A 20,733-nucleotide genomic window follows, 5' to 3' on the forward strand; every position below is an offset into this window, starting at 1 on the left:
GTACACAATGCAGGACCATAAAAAAAATTAATGAAATAAACACTTCTATATGTATGCATTTCTTATAATCAATTAATTGATGCCACGTTTCATAATACATTGATTTTAATTCCACATTTAATTAAGACATATATTTCATTATTTAACGGTGCATTCATTTGTGTGATGTAATTCTACATTTAATTAATGACATTTTCAATTAAACATTTCATGATGTATTTATAAATCTTTTTTCTTTTTATAAATGATGCTTCCATTTAGAATCTGTTCAAAGGTATGTGTGTGTGACATTTCTGTCACCACACTCAATTGAATGCGTAATTTATGGGCTACAAAACGGCCAGGGGTCTCAATAACATTAACTAACATGGGTGGGGAGGGGAGCCGGCCGGCTCGTGCCGTGTCTTCCTCCCGGAGTGCCTGATTTTGAGAGGGGAAAAAACTAGCCCCGCCTACCCTAATAAAGCCCGGAACCTTCCTCCTTCCAATCGAGACAAAAGAAGGAGAAAGGCGAGGGGAGAAGCTCATCGCAGAATTTTTGGAAACGGCTACCAGAACACAGACACACACGCACACACCCTTCCGAACCTCTGCACCTCATTGTCTACCACAACCCGGTGCATTCGAACCGCTGGAAGCTGCGTTCCAATGATGTCATACCTGTGGATCCTGCTGATCTCTGGAGCCTTGTTGGCTGGACTTGCTAACACACAAGGTATTTTATCATATCTATCTATCTATCTATCTATCTATCTATCTATCTATCTATCTATCTATCTATCTATCTATCTATCTATCTATCTATCTATCTATCTATCTATCTATCTATCTATCTATCTATCTATCTATCTATCTATCTCTATCTATCTTTGAATGACTGTCAACCTCATTATGGGGCACACAGACTGTTAATGGGACTAAGTGATAATGATGGTGATGAATTCATGGGGAATGTGGTGGACCTGCTGTGATTTACTTTATGGCTCAATTTGTAGAAGGGTCAAAGGGTCACAAAGGGACATATTTGCACATGTAAGCATGATTATTAATATGTAGGTGAAAATACTGAAATGTGGAGCCTCTATGGCATCACCAAGCTTAGCATTTTCTCCCCAGAGATACCTTTTGCCAAGTATTCAATTTCTTTGCAATTTGTGACGCATCGGCCACTTCAATAGGCTACACCCAAAGGTTAGAATCAGATCCAATACAAGCGTGCCAGTCAATTCTGTCACTACAAATATGTTCACAGTTTGAATGACAATGGTATTTCCTTAAGTGTATAATGTGTATCTATGTACTGTATAGCGGTGTACCTGTATAAGTTGTTTAAGGTAAGTATATTATTGCAAAATTGTTCAAAACCTACTTCAATATTTAAAGATGAACTTTTATTAGATTATGAATCCAACTAAAATAGGCTCATTTGAAGACAAAAAAAAACCTCATTGCAGGCTTCACTATTTATTTTTATTTTTTTAGATTATACATGTGTACCCAAAACAGAAATGATAGCAAGCCTTATGTGTGGTGGGCTTGGATAGTTGATGAGATGTTGGGCACTGGGTGATGCAGCTCTACCAGTTCCCTTTGGCTTAACCGCCAAACCACCAGACAGACACACACGATGACGCTTATATGCGTCCCGTCACAGCATTTTCTCAACCGCCGAGTGTGTTGACCCCAAAACAACAGAAGTGCTTGCTCGTCTGTTTGTGTGTATTAGTTAGCCTTCTATCCCTTATGTAAAGTTCTAAAAATGACGTAGGTGCAGGGAGTGTCTGTGTAATCAGAGCAGCTGGAGAAAACACCCCACGACTTTACTTCCTCTCCCCTCGGGGTCCCCGGCTCAACATATGCGTGTGTGTGGACGATGTACAGAACATGTCTTAAAAGTGAAATGGAGGGTTGCCCTCCCAGCCCTCGATGAAAGCTTGCATGATGTGTGCCAGGTGTGTGTTTACACAACTGCCCTCTGGTGACATTTGTGTGCTTCGGGAAAAGTGCACTTTGTGTCTCACAAACAAACAATACTTGGCACAAAAATATGCGTGGTTGTATCGCCTGAGAACCTTGAGGTGTGATATTACTCACGCTATTCTACACTCGTTTATTTTTTCCACCCAAATCATCGGATTACGATTATCAACATTATTTATGAATAGCTGGTTTTAAGCATCTGTACTGAAAACTAAAGAACATACTGAGTAGTTCAACATGTTATTAGTTTCCTTTTTTTTCAGCAAATTGAAAACGACAAACTGGGGACAACATTTACTCAACAGTATAATAAATGTAGAACAGTATAAAATTAGAATGGACTAGTTTACAATCTTGAGTGTAATAGAAAATGGTTGGACGTCACATGATCAAAAACTGGCTGAGCCAGGTCATTTGCGATGCGAGCTTAAAGGCACTTTGATGTCAATTAAAGTTGGCAGCAGAGGGCAGTATAGGACAAAATGATCAATAACGATCAAAATAGATGCCACTAACGCAATATTGATCCAAATACTGGAATTATTTTCGTTTTGCCTTGAGTTCCTCTTGAATTAAAATCTCACCTGTGGTTTCAAGATGGCAAAAGTTTGACGAAAGGATTGTTTCCGCTTCCTACGGCAACAGAACAAAACATTTAGGGAATATAACCCCCATGGTGGGCCATGGTGAAACGTTCCATATTGGAATCATATCGCCGTCATCATATAGCCGAAAAGAGGAGTGTGAAATGTGCTTTACTTTGTTCGCTTTTCTGCTTTCTCCATTGCCCTTAGCACAGGGTTGCACCCAAATAATGCAAGCCATATGTACATGTAACGGAAGAAATAAACATACAGGATGTCACTATAAAAGAGTCTGGCCGTGTTGCGTACTTAAGTTTGACTGCAACTGGCTCATAAATCAATGTCCTTTTTTTTTTTTTTGTCAAGGCAAATGAGGGTTTATGTTTTGATGAGTTTGTTTCTTAGATTGTATCAGCGGAAATCCTTTCCCCTCTCGGCCCAAATAGTTTATCCTTGATGTCATAATTGCGCTCAAAATTATGATCACAATTTAGAGATGTATTATGTTGTTCATTAACTTTGAACTAACACATCACGGTTCTAAGGTCAGAGGGCTTTTGTTGGCTTTCGTTTGACACCGCCATGTGGTTTGGACTGAGAGGATCGCGTGCGACCACGCAGAGACGTAGATGAGTCAGAATCCTCCAGGGGAAAGCTGTGGTGAGGAAACAACCAGAATCGGGAGACAAAAGCAAAGAAAAAGAAGCACGGAGAAGTCTTCGGATGCAAAACAGAATCAAGAAGAAAGGGTTACACAACAATTTCCCTTTAAGGCTGGTCCTGTGGATGTATATGTTGGCAGCAGTGAGAGGGAGGGAGGGAGGGAGGGAGGGAGAGGTGTTAATGGAACACCCCCCCTCCCTTTTTTTTTTTTGGGGCAGTGAGGGTAGTTAGCAAGGGAAATGATAAATGGGAACACAATGTTCTTAAAAGTGCCACCACAAACAGATTTTGCTTTTATGTGGAGTTGTTAAATCATCAACTCTGTCATGCATCTTAATAAGATCGAATGAAATCATTTTTTAGATTAATTTGTATTTTGACACAAATTTCCCTTAGGACATCATGGAAAGTCAGTTCAGTCGGCAAATCCTTTATTACCGTTTTTTCCCATGTATAATGCGCAAGATTTAACTCATTTATTGTCCTAAAATCTGGGGTGCGCATTATACATGGGTACAATTATTTTTTTTTTTGACACGTCAGCTATATAAAGAGTGAGAGTTCAGTTCTCTACCTAAATGCGTATTACAGGTAATATTTTATTTCACAACACTTTGCCTTGTTCCTTTCTTCTCTGCTGTTCACTTCAAACACGCTCCATACGAACACAATGCTCTCGTATCAGACGCTTGCTCGATCACCTGCTCGTTTGCTGTCACAATGTACCCTACACAAATCCGAAACATTTCTTCGCTATCGAGTTTGCTAGCGGATGCGCAGTGATACTGACCGGCAGAATAACAACCGGTTGTTCCCAAAGATGATCTTTTTTCTGAAATAATTTTACGTTTACGGACTTAAGTAGGAGTCAAAATTTGGGTGCGTATTATACATGGGTACAGGCTTTTTTCCAGCATCGACATGCCATTTTTAGGGTGCGTATTATACATGGGGGCGCATTATACATGGAAAAAAACGGTAATTGCACAGGGAGTATTGTAAGTAACACAAATAAAATGGTAAAACGGAATATAACTGTAAAATCCCAAACTTGCTGACATTTGTCAAAAATGTCATCAAGCTTACATATTTTGCTGCTTGCATGTAAATTGTCTGCTTGCGTTTCATTTATATTTGACAGGGCATGTTGCCCATAACAACATATCATCTGCATCATAAAATTATTTTGAAGTTTAATCAAAAATATCCAAAACGCACCTTCTGGCGCTATTGACTCCGTTGTCTCCATAGTTCATGGACAAACACAGCAGCTGCTGTCACTAAACATGCTCAAAACATTCAATTTCATGACAGTTAGTCTCACCACACAGCCCAAAGTAACCTTGGGCATGAACCACGTGCTGCTTCACCAAATCTAAAGCGAAAGACTGTCTGCTGACGTGTCGCAACCTGTTCTGGAAAAGTTCCATGACAAGCTTGTACGCATCTGCCACCTCTTGACTCTTCAAATAAACCATTGAGCGCTTGTGTTCACGTTAGAGTGGGCACTGTGCCGACAGGTAGGGAAAGGAAAAAAAAACACACCAACGTCGCTCTTATCACATTTACTCAGCATGCAGGCGGGTGTGCTTTTTGCCTGTTTGTGTGTGTTTTTAAACACATGAACGCACAAGTGTGTTTGTGCCTGTTAAGTAGGTTTGTTTATGCCTAACTTTTGATGGGCGGGTTGATCCGTGAAGGTGTGTTTGTGTTTGGAACATGCCAGGTTATCTCATTGGGAGCTTCGGGCTTCAACTGATGCACTTGGCAAATTGAGATGTTGTGTTGCGAAACTATAATGAATAGAAGATGAAGAACCATTTTCCTTGACAAATATGACAAATGGTAATGGAAGTAAATCAAAATATTCCGTACATCTGTTTTATGTAGTGGCCTGCTTGTCCTCCGCTGCAATGTGGTCTAGATTACTTTGGGAGAGAAGTGAGCTACACCCAGGATTGGTCGCCAGTCAAATTACATGTTCACAAAGAACCTCGCTCACGGTTACACAATTTAAAATCTTTAAGCAAGATAGCATGGATGTTTTTGTAAAATGGCAGCCAGCTAAAGTACCTGGAGAAAACACTGGAGACTTGCAAACCACTTGGACACTGTGCTGCCATATATATATACTTTTTTTTTTGGACAAAGTTTATCTTTCCCAACGGCATTGGCCAATGTTTCCAAGCCCGTCAGGCTTGCTCGCTTTGCTGTCTCAGCTCCTCACACACATCAGGGGAATGTCACAGTGCAGTCTCAAAGACGCACAGGCGTGCGCCAAACAAAGACAAGGTCTTCTTATTTTCTCATTAGTGCACACTCGCAATGCCAGCGTGGATGCAGGCTTTTTTTTTTTTTTTGGTGTGGAGACAGGTTGGCTATGATTGATGTCATCCCATTGTGGCTGCAGCAGGAACACATTAGTACAGGGTGCGGCTGTGTGCGGCTGTGTGTGTGTGTGTCCGTGTGTGTGTGTCCCTGAGGTTATGCATGTTACACAATGTGGTCAAACTGTTTTTTACCTTTCAGGCAAAAGTTTCAAGTAACAGATGGACAACAAATGCAACGGTTATACAAATCCCAAGCTGTCTTGTTTTGTTTGAAATTTGTTTTTGTTCCTACTGGGCAATCATATCTTTGCCAACATCATGAAACTTTTGTTTACTGTAACTGCAAATCATACATAACAATTTGAAATTGCTAACTCTCACACAATTATATTATATTATATTGTATTATATTGTATTACATTATGTAAATTAGCCACAATGTCGCCGTCTGACAATAAGTTAGCTCTTCACTAAATGCCTGCCATTTATTTTGGCTTTTTTCTTACCTTCTATTAGATGACGTGGCCCCAACAGAGGATGCTGACGTCCATTCAACCTTGCTGCCCGAAATTGTAGAGCATTTCAACTCCGAGGCTGTTGAGGTGAGGACATGTTGGGATATTGCAACAGACTAAACAGACACACCAGTAATTGTCATTTACACCCAACAAATATTTTACTATATATTATTTTGGATAACTTGTCCCAAATACATTATATGGAAGTGATTCTTATATCAATTAGTCTATTGATTGCTCAGGTAATGAAACTTTGGCTGTCCATTACATACAGGAACTAGTACCAGAAAGAGAACCTGAGCCAACTGAAGCTGGACCACATGAAGAAGGAACTCCAGCTGAAGGGGAAGCACAGCCGGACGCTGTATCCCAGGCAGAACCGGAACCAGAGGATCTTGGAGAAGAAGAATCACAAGCAGATCCTACTGCCGATGAAGAACCAGGAGCAACTACCGAAGGAGAAGCGGAGGTGGCTCCGGAAGAGGAAGAACCAGCAGCTCCAGAAGAAGACCAAGAGGCGACAGCTCAACCAGAACAAGAGGCTGACGCAGAAGAAGAACCAGAGGCTGCAGAGGAACCAGAACCTACAGTAGAACCAGCAGCTGAACCAGAACCAGATGCTGGAGCAGAAGCAACAGGCGAACCAGAAACAAAGACTCCAGTAGAACCAGCTGCTGAACCCGAACCAGAGGCTGCAGCAGAACCAGCAGAAGAACCAGAAGCTACTGAAGAAGTAACTCCATCACCGCAAGGTCATTAGGAATGTGAATGGTTTTCTGTCTTTATATTTGCTTTGTAATTGACTGGCGAGCCTGACGTTCCTCAAGACCCCTCGACAAATTCAGCGGTGTCGGAAATAGATGGATGGAAGTAACAATTCGATTCTTATAAATCAAGCCAATTAAAAAATCTTCCTCCCGCTATCTGCTCTTGAAGGTCCTGCGGCTGGTCCAGATGATCCAGAATCTGCACATGACATTGCCGATGTGGATGAAGAACCTAGCGCCGGCGCTGATGTAACTCATGCCCACGATGAGGTCAGTTAGTGGCAGTCTTGGTAGTTTTTCCGCAACTGCAAATTACAAACATGCGTCAAAACTTTTTTTTTTTAATTTGATGACGATTTTGCAGAACATGCCTGATTTTCCCATACAGTGATTCATTATTTTATTCTTGGTGCATGAAGACATTATTAGTGATTGTGAGACGACGTTTTGACTATTGCTGGCACATACAATGTACTCTTGCAAATTCGGGTGGGTTTAGTTCCCCTTTAACAGCCCTCCGAGAGTCCGCACGATAAATAAAACATTTTCACAGCACGGCTCCGAAGATGAAGGCACAGCAGGAGCCGATGCAGCTGTGCCACATGACGAGTCAGCTCACGCGGGAGTGGAGGTGGACGTTGGCACCGATATAAAGCCCCAAGTCCCTTCAGGTGAGAATATTGTTTAGGACTAATATTTTGTTTTCCAAGATTTTCAAATCGTGGCACTGTATCATACACAAGTACAGAGGAGAAACTGCTTTTAAGTCTTCAATGAATCTAACATGCACGTTTTTTGGAATGTGGGAGGAAGCCATTCATGCAAAGTCCACACAGGAAAGCCGCAGCCCAGACTTGAAACCAGAACCTCTGAATCGTGAGGCAGACGCGCTAAGCACTATTTCACCCCGTGACCGCAAAATATGGTATCTTAGCTGAAAACGAATGAAAAAGAACTTTTTATGTTGATTGCATATGAGCTGTGAATAAGTACTGCATTTTTGCATCACAGCGTAACGTGAATATCCATGGAATAAGTCGAAAATGTTGCGCAATCGTTCATTTTGACACATCCCGTGCGATCTCCCGTTTCATATTGGACGGCAACTCCCTGTTGTGTCAGCACATTAATTTGAAACATAATTTTGGGAGGTTTTCTCTCTAACACAAATTACCTTGACAGGTTGTGAGGTGGGCGGCTTGTGGTTTAATTTACCTTGAATTCCGAGTGGTTATGTTGCAAGCATGAAACCTTCCAAATGACCTCAGTGCGTCTTAATCACGTTTGAGGTATCGCCCTTCATTTTTCGGGACAAGTGTGTTTTTCCTGCCCATTTTTCATCTGCTGCTTTTTTTTTTTTTTAATTCCACACCTTATCCTCTCTTCAGCCATTATTCATCTGTTAAATATTAGCTCTGTGCTTTTTGCTCCCTGATTGAATATCTTCCTTTTTGTCAATCATGAATGACAATATTGTGGAGCTGCTTGATCCTCTATTTGTGCATAATTTAGAATGATTAATTATCTCTCCGAAGAAATAACCAACAGTAGAACTCTTTTCCAAGGTCGAAACTTTTTCCCACTACTGTCAGATCATGCTGTTTTTTTAACAAATGCCATTTTTTTTAATTGCAAACTATTTTTACCAGAAACCTTTATCTGTAACTTCACACCTCGATTTTTTTTTTTGCCAACCTAGATATATTCTATATTGCATTACAAGATGGACATTAACTCATGAGATTGAGAATATCTGTTTTAACAGTTATCCCCAAAAGCAAGTCGTCTTTCATTCACAATCCGGATTCACTGCATGAAACCGAAACTAAATAAACACAAACTGTAAATAATATAGCCGACGCTACCCTGACCTTCCCTGAGCAAGCTGTATAAATCTTGCAGGGTTTTCCCCAAAGAGCACCGAGCGGAGTGCATAAAGTATTGTTGCTGTCAGATAATCTCCTAAAATCCATGTCATCACCAGTTCACACAATCACGCCCTTTGCTGCGAGACTTTTACTTAAAGCCATGGGGAGAAATGACATGATGACGGACGGGTGAGGTTGCTATGGGAACGGTGGGAAGATACGCCATCGTCTTGTCTGGGTCGGGGAGAACATCTGGATGATATCCCACTTGGGTGGAGATGGATGAAAAGTGACCTGCGGGGATTAATTTGGCCTTTCGCACACCATTTATTTGTGTTTTGTCAGATGGAGGCTTGAACTTGGAAGATGCTCTGTCACAAAGCGACGCGCAGGACACGCCAGCCCATTCGGGGAGGAGCAAGAGTGCCGGATCAGTGGGTTAGTATCTTGAGCATGTGGGAAGAGAAAGATGTTAAAATGACTTGAGGCGTATTTGTCCGTTTCAAAAAGTTCCTATCGGGCATCACACTGTGATATAGTCCGTCTTTGTAATGGTTTCCACACAGTGCTTTTACTTTGTTTTGACAATAATGTGAGAGCAACTTTTTTTTTTTTTTCCTTTTATTCTCCACCTGAAAGCTGAGTCATCCAGGTCAGTTTAATCATTATAATCGAGTGGAAGGCACTCCTTACGTGTACTCTGTCATTAGTGGCTTTGTGGTGCAAGTTGAAGCAGTTACGAAGGCTGTCATGACGACACATGTATACACAAGGACAAAACTAGCTCTTGAATATTTCGCTTTAAGCCTCCCACTAACATTTTTTTTTTCCCTTCTCCGTAGCACATGTTGCTGAAGCCACAGGAGAAGGTAAGCAGTCCCCCATCATTTGAAGTGTAGGGACAAAAGTATTGGGTCCCCCCCGAATGGGACTTTGACTTATGAGTGGCCCAACTTCAGTTTTTTTTAGCTACAAGTTGTCACACAGACCATTTTTTTTCTTCAGTTGCAAGCAAAAAAAGTCAAATTATGAGTAATGTGATTTTTTTTCTATTCTTTTTGTTGCACTGGAACGAGTGAATGATTTTTCCTTTCATTTGAATGGCAAAAGATGATTTTAAATGCGGGTGTCTCATTGTGCCCACTTTATGGGCAAAATGTTCATTACCTTTTATTTTCATTCATTTCTAGCCACTACCAACGTTTTAAGCACCATTTTAAAACCACTAACTTCCATTCTAGTTTTCTAAATGTTGTCTCTTTTCTTTCCATTATTTCCGTCAGCTGCTGATGCTGAAGGTAAGTTCCCTTCTTTTGTGTACCTGTGAACATAACCAACCACCTGTATACCGACACTTCCTCATTTTTTAATTTCCTTTTTTTTTTTATTGCCAGACAACAGCGTTAAGCAATCTCGGTCAGAGCCCAACAAAATCACCATCTGATTTACCGATTTTAATAAATCTTTCCAATAATAAATCAGCAAGATGTTTTTCCCAGATAGATCAAATGCCTGTGTGCAAATTGTGCAACCCACAGTCTCGCTTATCACTCAAGAAATTTAAGCCTACGCTTTCCCTTAAGCATGTTGAAGCAAGCACAGAAACTAGAGCTAGCGTAAACCGTTTCGGTACCAGCGTGGTGAGCTTGTCTGAAAGAAGAGAAGAAATTTCTTCCGGCTCCTGGCAGTGATGTTTGTCATTTTGCTACACGATGTCTCTGCGAAAGGGATAGCGAGATAGACGTTGTTGTCATGTACCTAAGTTTGTCATGTTTTGTAAATAGCTTTTGGAAACGGCTTTTTTCAATAGGGCCATAAAGTTTTAAAATAGGCACGCCTACACCTTCAGTATCGCTCTGTATCAGAGATGTGTCATCCGTGGGTTGTGACTCATAGCACTCCCACATGAATTTATAACTTAATATCTGACTCGTCATGTCAAACTGTTTGAATGGGTGTTTTTTTATTCCTTTGTTTCATTCCCTCACTTCCCCCACCTTCCACCCGGCCGACATCCTTCCGCGCCGTCATGGCGGCACGACATCCTGCCATTATATCGACTTAGCAACAAAAATCACTTATTTAAAACAATAAGCCAAATTAATACCGATTTAATATTGAGTCTGTTGCATAGACTCTGCGAGGTATTAGATAAACGCTGTGTATGACTCGGCATGAAAATTATTCGGATCAGGGTTGTCATGGTAACCAGGTCAATGCTGTTTTGATGAGTGATAATTACATCATAAGCGAGGTAATGGACTGTTAGCGTTTTAATTTTTAAAAATATCAGCAAACATATTCAGTTCTATTTTTTTTATAACGTTTGGTTTTCTTCTGCACAAATGACTACACAGACAAACCGGAAAGGCTGCAATGATCGTTTTTTGAATGTATTTGTTTGTGGCTTTTAGAATCCGGCTCGGGCTTCTTGGCGGCAATTTTGTGTGCGGTGGGTGTTGCCGTTGCGGGAGCGGGCACTGCATACTATACCTACCACAGGAAGAAACTCTGCTTTAAGAATTTGCATGGTACGGATATTCTTGACTGCAATTATCACCCAATACGTGTACTGGCCTCAACATTAGGAACACCTGAGCTACAATGTAAAATTCCACATTTACAAAAAAATATGAGTGTGTTTTGATTGGCAACAAGGTATTTTCCGCATAGTCAGGTGGAAAAAAATCTGTTCCCACCGTCAGAGTACAGAGACAAACATTGATTAAATAATGTCAATTCAGCAACCTTATTTACTGTCAACATGAACAAAGCATACAGCATGGTTGCAAAGGTTACTAGCATACACACAACAAAAGAAAGACAAAATGACATTTCTCACACAGTTGGTGTGTCCAAGAAAAAATATCAAATTGACCATATATGGACTTGTAAGATTTTTGTCTAACAGTAATGACATGCACGATTGATCTGAATTAAGGCAATTGCAAGTGGAGTAAATATTTCATTTCAGAAATCAAACGTTCATTTGGAAGTGATGTGTCCCAATGAGAAGGCATTTGATTGGCTAACAGTTTTTTCAATGACATGTGACATCATTCAGAGGAAGACCCCGAGGCCGCACGCAAGGTCGACGCAGGCGAGGCTCAGTCGGACCCTCAAGGTACGACAGATGCTCACACACACATACACACACACACACACACACACACACCCAATTATTTCTTATTAAATTTTCTATTGGGTCTTTTTGCAGTCCTTAGCAACCTGCTGAACTCTTCGTAGAGCAGAGCTGATCACGTGACACGACTAGGACCAACCAGTCAAGCAAAGTGGCAAGCTCACTGATCTGAGGCTTTCTCCACTGTGGAGGCGCATTACTGTGAGGCCCCCATTTGGGGCTGTGTGTGTGTGTGTGTTTGTGCGTGCATACGTGTGTATTCATTAGCATAGTATGTGGGTAAAGCAACAAAGCAATTTGATTAGCAATGACAATTGGCCAGACATTTGTTTGTCCAAACTTCTCATGGCCGAAATACTTTTTCTAACTTTACTGACACACGTCCATTCATTTATAGGAATTGAAAAAAACAACAACACTGTGACTGATCTCTTTTTTCATGTCAATTTTATTATTGTATGTTGACAGGGTTTAACTATTTAAAACCAGCCACGATTTACACACAGTTGAAATGACATAATAATTAATAATTTAAATACAACCCCAACAAATTGATTAAAAAAAACAAACAAACGTTAAGTGGCGTGCGTATGCTTTCTACCACATAAAGATCAGCGATTGGGGTGCAAAAAAAAATCTAAATATTATCAGTATGTGTGTGCAGAGTGGACTTGCATCTGTATAGCAATTGAAGTCGTCAGTGGATGGAAAGTGGGAAGTTCTCATGATGTGTGGGAATCTGGTAAAGAGATTAGAATAGGCACTTAAGTCAGGAAATTCTTGTCTTGAGGTATAAAATACTGTAAATAAACGAATGATAAAAAACAAAAACATGAATTAATCCCTTTGCTGCAAAACAGCGTGCCTCTATCAAAAAGAAATTTTAATCTGGGTCTTGATTTACAACTATTTGCGACCCTTATTTAGCTGACTTTGGGAACCGTGCCTACAAGGAGCATCAGTATCAAGGCTGATTTAAGTTCTAACCAAGATGTTTGGCACAAGTGGTTGAGGATTGTGGATTGATGGACAATAAAAAAAAAAGCGGCTGTCATCATTGAAACACTTTCCATTGCGTGGATTTGTGTCCTAATACATTTACTCAGTTAGGTGTACTTTAGGAGCTATTCAAAAGTCCATATCACATTTTAGTGGCTGAAGCCAAGTGTCACTGTGAGATTTGTATTTAGATGCTGTCAGTTGAGTGCCTTTCACTGTCCCAGTCTGGCTTGCCCCGTGTACAGACGCACTGAATGTCTCCAGAACATCCACTCTTCATCGAGATGCTCATTTTAATGGCTCAAAGTATCCTTTTTATGTTCTCACAAGCCACAATTTAAAAGGTTCACCAACACAGTGGACTCTGCAGCGTGAGAAATATTGACTTTAATTGCCATTTAAAATCACCGTTGTACCATTTTGAGCAGGAAAAAAGAATTTCAAATGAAAGTCACATTTGTATACCCAAATTTAAATCACATCCAGCTAATCTTGTGGCTTGTGAGTGCATTGTACAATGTGGCTCTTTATTCTGTTCAAGCCAGCTGTCTTTTTCTCTAATAATCACCTTTTTTTTCAATGTAAATCCTATCCATTGTGTTTAGTGAGGGGCCTCAGACTGATTGTTTTTGAATAGCGTGTAGCACCTTTAGTGATTGTTATTGTGGAAACTTGCCTAAAAATGAGGTGCTGCGATGTTAATGATTTACTTAGTATCGTAGCACAAACTGCTAACATCTGAATGTCTTTTTTTCTTCTGTTGCCTTACAGTTGCTGTGTTCCCTTTAAATCTTGTTTGCTGCTTAATGGTTGAATAGAAATAAAATAAAAAAAATAATGCCACACAGCTCAAATGCTGTACATGACAGAGGCTGTGACTAACAGTCTAGCCACAATTATTTGTAGTATCGGAAGAATATTAATGACGATGAATGAGCTGGACGGCTGCAGATTGCCCTGTCGAAGTGTAAAATACCTTGATTAAAATTGCAATAACAAGGGATGGGCTAATTTCAGTACATTTCCAAATCATCTGATGAGTAACACATCTAATTGTGTTTATTGTATTTAAATTATTTTCAAACGGACTTAAACTGAGATATACTGTAGACACAAGGTGTGACCAAGAGCTGTTAATCATTTTGCTGTGCCTTGGGGGGGGACCTCATTTGGTTTTTAATTGAATGTTGTGGTGAAGAAAAATACACCAGTTTTGCAACACTCCGTCTTACACAAGTCACGCTAGCAATGTAGCAGCCGCGACTACTTGTTTACAGTGCACGTTATGTACGGTGGTGGCATGTCTCATGCTCGAGGTATGTCTTCGATCATAGATTCGAAGGGGCGAAGGAAGAAGTAACTTAAGAAAGGTTATATTTGAATCTTACTGCATTATAGCAAAGTCCTCCTTTAATTTTCAATTCCCAATGATTAGTGAATTGATTAAGCCCATCCCTAAATTCCAATGATACATTTTGAACAAAACTACAGGCAAAAATGTACTTTTCAAGCTGTCAAGCAAAAACATTTGGCTTTATTATTACATCATCAGTGGACCGCTCCTGCCTTATAAGCACATCTTGATTATCTTGATTATGAGAAGCAACAAGGTTATGAACACAAATCTCAAATTTCCTTTAAAAATATTGCGACATATCATTTCTTTTCTATGGCTATTCAGTGTGTTTTTTTTATTGTAGAAATTGTAGACTTCCTGTTCGTCATCAAGCACTTGTGGTGTAAATAATGTTGAAAAGTTGAATTAAACAAGCAGTTTCGGTGGGAGTTGGCCTGTCAGTCTTTCTTTATTCATTCAGCTGCATGTGTCAATTACTTTGTCAGTATCTGTTGGATGTTAGGTAAGTCATAAATTGCAGGGAGGAAGTGAGAAAAAAAATGACAAGTGGGTTAGTAATGTGTGACATGAAATGTTCAACATGTCAGGTATTTAGAGAGGCATCTGCACACTGACAACATTCATAACCTTCCAAGTAAAATACTATTTGCTCGACCGACCCCACCATCATGTAAGTTATGCCATTAAAAAAAATCAATATTTGCGTGTCTGAAACAAAAACATTAAATGTAACAATTATATTTCACAACAACTTTTGAAGATATATTTGATTGCCTTAATATTCAAATTTTGGCAAAAACAAGCCCTCTACTGCATTTTCAGTTGCATTCTTTTGTTAATTTGTGATGAATGTACATTTAGTAGACAGATGGCAAATGAAAAGGTCCTTAAGTATAGCTGCCATTTTTTTATGAGGCATTTTATAGATTAAATTATACAGGTGAAATCAAACCTTAATCAAAGATAGATACATGTCACCTTAAATGTATTTTCGATTAGATATTGATGTATTTTTTTTACATTATTGTTATATTGGAATACTATTTAAACCTAATGCATAAGAGAAAAAACGAAGGTAGGATCAGCACAAAAAGAAAAGTTGACTTGCATTCCTGATTTAAATTGGTATATATATATTTTTTACCAGTATTTTGAATCTACTATTTAAAGTTAGCGGATTCCACGCCTCCGTTCGTGCCGCGCACGTCCGCTTTTACAGTTACGGCAGAGAAATTTGCTTTACGGCAGTGCTTGTTTCAGAGTCTGCAGAGGTCACCTGACTTTCGCAGCGATGTGGTAAGTTAATAAAAAAAAACAAATAGTAGTAGAATGGAACGCACATTGTCGCTCTCTCTTTTCAACATCAACATTTATTTGCATTTACATTCGTTATGAGTGCATCAACCTTAAGATTGTAAAGTACATTTATATTTAAAGTCGAAATATGCGACATGTATTGATTTGTTCGTAATAATATTGGTATTTAAAACTTTTTTTTTTTTTTAATCAAAGATTAAATTAGCAATGAATTATCCCATAAAGGTCCTCCTTGCTTGTTGTCCTGTTCCTGATGCTCGCGAGTGATGTCATAGGGCAGGAGAGCATCAGGAAGCCCAACATAATTTTAGTGATGGCGGATGACTTGGGAATCGGTGACGTGGGTTGCTATGGTAACAACACCATCAGGTCAGTACAAATTGGTGCACATTTGTGGATAAGTACGTGTTACCGGCTTCCTGTTGTTATCCCTTGTGTGCCCCTGCAGGACCCCCAATATAGACAGGCTGGCCTCTGAGGGGGTGAAGCTGACTCAGCACATCGCAGCCGCCCCACTGTGCACACCGAGCCGGGCGGCATTCATGACGGGGCGCTACGCTGTCCGCTCAGGTCTCTTAATGACTTAATAACTTGACTTGTGCTGTTTGTCTTCATGCAACTTCTTTTCAGGGATGGCGGGGGCAGGTGCGGTACAGGTTAACTTGTTCCTGGGGGGTTCGGGCGGGCTGCCACCCGGGGAGACAACTTTTGCCAAGAGGCTGCAGCAACAAGGATATACCACTGGCCTAGTTGGTGAGGACTTATTTATTTGGCCTACTAAAATCTACTCTATGAGCAAGCCCTAGTGGTCTATGAGTGCATTGCTTCCAGTGAAGAACTATTTATTCAAGTGAAAAACTATTTACTTTGGTTTTCAAGTCGTGGACTGCATGCATGCCAAATTTGAACATCATTTTTTCTTGTTCTTTTCACTCGATCACTGTCATGTACCCTGCATCCAATACAGGTAAATGGCACCTCGGCCTGAGCTGTGAGCAAAGAGGGGATCACTGTCATCACCCCAATCAGCACAGCTTCAGTTTCTTCTACGGCCTGCCTTTAACCCTCTTGAATGACTGCGCTCCTGGCATGGGGACGGACATTTTGAACCACCTGCAACACACGTTCCAAAAGATCTCTGTGTTGCTCGTGGTTGGTCTTTTCACACTGGTGAGGAGGTTTTGATCCGAAGCATCACTTTAATTGCAATTGTGTCAACTCAAAGTAATGACTTGTGTCCGAACACAGATGTGTGTTCGAGCTTGCGGCCTAATCGACATCAACCTGTGGCTCTCGGTGGCGCTCCTCTTGGTTAGCTTCCTTCTGATTGCGATGTGGTACGCTGTCTTCGGACTACTGCCCAGGTGGAACTGCATCATTATGAGGGACCAGGAAGTGGTGGAACAGCCCATGACGCTAGAGACTCTGCCTCACAGGTTGCTGACGGAAGCGCAGAACTTCATCGAGAGGTTAGAACACTGGAAGCCATTATAGTACACAATTTGGGAATCTCAATCACATTTATTTTAAACCAAAGTCCAAGTCTTTCATTTTAATTGGTTCTCGACTCAGACTCCTTATCTGATACAAAGCATCATGGGAATTAAAAAAAAAAAAAGTATAACGATGTCTATGCAGTAATACATTAGTATCCTCATCTACGAACAGCACTATCAATTAATTGCCTTGTTAAGTGCGAGAGGTGCGTAACAAGTTTGCTTGTCTCAAAATAATTCACACTCATTAGAGTTCAGTTTCAGGTTGAGTCGTTAGTGTAAGTAGATGTTATTTATTAACTTGCTAAAGCTTCTCTTAACAAAGGGGGCGGTCAACGACAATCAGTTTTTATTATCAGTGTGGATTGTCCAACGATATCGTATCTCCTTTTCTCCTCTTCAGGAATACCGACCATCCGTTCCTTCTGTTTTTCTCCCTGGCTCACGTCCACACGCCACTTTTCAACTCGCCGGCTTTCGCGGGCAGAAGCCGCCACGGTCGCTACGGTGACGACGTGGAAGAGATGGACTGGCTCGTCGGTAAGCGAGTTTCAATGAAACAGTTGCAAAATTTGGAATTTGACCAAATAATATTCTGAAAAGATTATCTATAAAATAATATCTTAGATCAAGAGCTGCATTTTATGCTTTTGTGAAACAAATTCCAAAAGAAGGAAAAGAGTTAAAAGTTAAGAAAGCCATATCTAATTTTAGCAGCTAACTTGCCTTAATTGGTACACCGTGTTTATGTATATTGACTCAGGAAAAATTGTTGTGAAATCATAAGGTCATGATACATAAATAATAACTAGTACTGTTGTGTTTATGCAGGTGAGCTAACCAAAACCGTGGACTCGTTGGGCCTGGCTAACGACACTCTGATGTACTTTACGTCAGACCACGGAGGGCACATTGAGAGTTCTCATCCTCTGATTGGCCAGGGAGGAGGTTGGAACGGCATTTTTCGAGGTATTTGGCACCTCTCACAAGCCTTACATCAACTGTAAATGCAACATAAGGCTCCTATTTTTTTTTTATTTGTATTTTTTTATCCAACAAGATCTGTGATTTTATTAAGATGTGCTGAGTACAATTTTCACACTTTAATGGTCATACAAGTGTGTAACCCCCAGTTAATGCTTCATGAAAAAAAAAGTTTTACAGTTAGTACAAGAATAAAATCAATTGAAGAAAAAAATGTCCCCTTCCGTTTAACCTTTCTGAATTTCAACCTGTCAAGGTGGGAAATTCATGGGGGGCTGGGAAGGCGGCATCAGGGTTCCCGGCATCTTCCGCTGGCCGGGCAGACTGGCAGCTGGGAGAGTGGTGGACGAGCCCACCAGCCTCATGGATCTCTACCCCACCCTGAAACATCTGGCTGAAGACACCCAACCCGACAGGTCTTGTTGATCTTTTTTTTAATCCATAACTTGATGATTCACTTAACCAAAATTATACTCATATGAGTTTCAATTAAAGGCCGTTAGATGGTCACAACCTCATGCCGCTGTTGGAGGGCAAGGTGACTCGATCGGCGCATGAGTTTATGTTCCATTACTGTGGCAGCCACTTACACGCAGCACGCTGGCACCCACCAGACAGTATGTTGAAAAAGAATTACTATTCTCATGATCGTACAAATCTTGTTTTTGCATTGCATATTGCCACATTCTAATATGTGTGTATTTTACTCAGGCGACTCCATCTTCAAGGTGCATTTCGTCACACCAAATTTTTCCCCCCCGGGAGCTGTGGGATGCTATGACCCGGGCACGTGCTCGTGTCACGGAGAACACGTGACACGACATGACCCTCCGCTGCTCTATGATCTTCTCCGGGACCCCTCAGAATCGCAGCCGCTGGGCCCCGAAACAGAGCCTCGCTACGCAGAAGTCCTCCATCGAATAACCGAAGCGATGCACACTCATCAGCTCTCCTTGGTGGACAAACAACCAAACCAGATGACTTGGGACAAGATTCTGTGGAGACCTTGGCTTCAGCCATGTTGTGGGACATTCCCTTTCTGTGGCTGCAAAGAAGACGCAAGGTAGGGGAAAAAAAATCACGAGTGGACTTTTTCATTTGGAACCGGAAGAATGTTGTAGTTGACACTGTGTGCCTCAAGAGGGCAGAGTCTGATTGTTTTTGGAGCGATCAGGTCCATGTCATCATAGGGATACTTGACTGTATAATTAAGAATTAAACATATATTTAGGTTTTGTCCTTGTTTAGCCCAGGTCTCAATTCTCACCTAATTCAAAAAGTCAATTGATTTTGTCTTTTTTCCTCACATGTGCATGGCAGAAGGTCATACCAGGATTTGTGAGATCCATGTTAAGTTTGAAGGCAATCAAGCCCAGTATGATGAAGGTAGCTCTGTTCAAAGGTCACATTTTCCTTGTCAGAGCTCTCCCAAGAACAATTTGCACTGTGCATTACTGGGATTATTTCTCAAAGGCAAGAAAGGCCTATTTCAAGAGTGTTCAGCACAAGGTCGCCTTAGTAACCGACGTACGTGTTTATCGTCATGTTCATCCACCAGTTCCCCTTTTGAACCTTGTTGATTCCACTTGATTGCTTGCGAGTGCAATACATTGTATTCTGTGATTTTCTTGTATTTTGTTTGCCAGTACATAACTAGTAACACGTCACCAATAACGCACACTGACAAAACATGTTAGATAACTACAAATTGCACATAAATAATATGTAGTGTTAACACCGGGCAGGGTTAACATTAATGTAAACAATAATAATATTAAGCATTACATTGCTTTTAGTTTAAAAAAGGCACTTTAGTTAAGGTAAAAAAAATTACCCTACTGGATTAAAAGGTTAAACGGGCCATATTTATAACTACATGCTTCATTCTTATATGTTTGTATTGGAACATTTTAAATGTTAATATTTATTTTTTTAAATTCAGTCTTTCATGCACCATTCGTGCTACTTGGACCACACTTTGAGAATCACTGGTCTATGACGTTCAAGTTATTTGTCTTCAGGAATCCTGCCTAGCAACAAGTGCACAATAACCAGGGGGAAAAAAAATGAATTATTGCAGGGATACTTGTGATGGGTATATGCAGTGTGATATCTGTTGTGTTGATTTATGATGAATTATAGAGATTTATTTGCAAAAGTTTTTTTGGCCCCTTCTAAACTATTTAGACACAGAAGTGCATATATATGTGTAGATGTCACTGCACTTTGCTTTGCAACATGCTCCTGCTCTCCCTCCTCTTTTTTCCCATATTTTGGCTTATCCCAACATGAAAATTTGCTTAGTTCAGACTCTCAAGAAGTCAAAAGCGAGGCTATATGGAATCCCGATGGGCCTGTAAGGATACCCTGTGGCTCTCCATACTGTATCTTCACCAATAAAAGACTGTAAAGACTGTGTGAACCTCTCCAGCCTCAGTGTCATCATTCATCATCATCAGCGCTTGGCCCGTCTCCCTCCAGCAGTGGCTGACTGTCAAAACATCAGAGTTGGCTGCAGCAGAAGCCAATAATTGCTCTCCTTCCCTTCCCATCCTCTACCTCCTCGTCTCTTTCTCGTCCATCTCCTCAAACTGCTCTCTTCATCTTCTCTCCTCCTCTTCCTCCTCCGTCGTGCCTGCGGATATTCAGCTTGCATCTGCAAGTGAGTCGGGGAAACGTCACGTACATCATTACATTAATCGTTGCAGTTCCGAGCGTAGTATTTACC

At 40.6% G+C, this 20,733-nt stretch overlaps 2 protein-coding genes across 2 annotated transcripts; both read left to right on the forward strand.

The window, feature by feature from the left end:
- Window positions 1-471: 471 nt before the first annotated feature.
- si:ch211-39i22.1 (retinitis pigmentosa 1-like 1 protein) lies at window positions 472-14,633 on the forward strand. Its single transcript, XM_037280824.1, has 11 exons — window positions 472-715; window positions 6,074-6,159; window positions 6,350-6,827; window positions 7,012-7,112; window positions 7,396-7,513; window positions 9,056-9,148; window positions 9,553-9,579; window positions 9,994-10,008; window positions 11,125-11,241; window positions 11,775-11,834; window positions 11,928-14,633. Exons 1-11 carry the CDS (start codon window positions 649-651, stop codon window positions 11,954-11,956), a joined length of 1,191 nt encoding a protein of 396 aa, XP_037136719.1. The 5' UTR covers window positions 472-648; the 3' UTR covers window positions 11,957-14,633.
- Window positions 14,634-15,401: 768 nt separating this feature from the next.
- Window positions 15,402-20,421, forward strand: arsh (arylsulfatase H). The gene is made up of 11 exons (XM_037280823.1): window positions 15,402-15,504; window positions 15,751-15,894; window positions 15,974-16,095; window positions 16,156-16,278; window positions 16,493-16,695; window positions 16,774-16,994; window positions 17,425-17,561; window positions 17,853-17,990; window positions 18,262-18,421; window positions 18,501-18,622; window positions 18,717-20,421. Exons 1-11 carry the CDS (start codon window positions 15,500-15,502, stop codon window positions 19,070-19,072), a joined length of 1,731 nt encoding a protein of 576 aa, XP_037136718.1. The 5' UTR covers window positions 15,402-15,499; the 3' UTR covers window positions 19,073-20,421.
- The last annotated feature ends 312 nt before the right edge of the window (window positions 20,422-20,733 follow it).

This window comes from Syngnathus acus, chromosome 21 (genome assembly GCF_901709675.1).
Source record: "Syngnathus acus chromosome 21, fSynAcu1.2, whole genome shotgun sequence".
Taxonomy (NCBI): domain Eukaryota; kingdom Metazoa; phylum Chordata; class Actinopteri; order Syngnathiformes; family Syngnathidae; genus Syngnathus; species Syngnathus acus.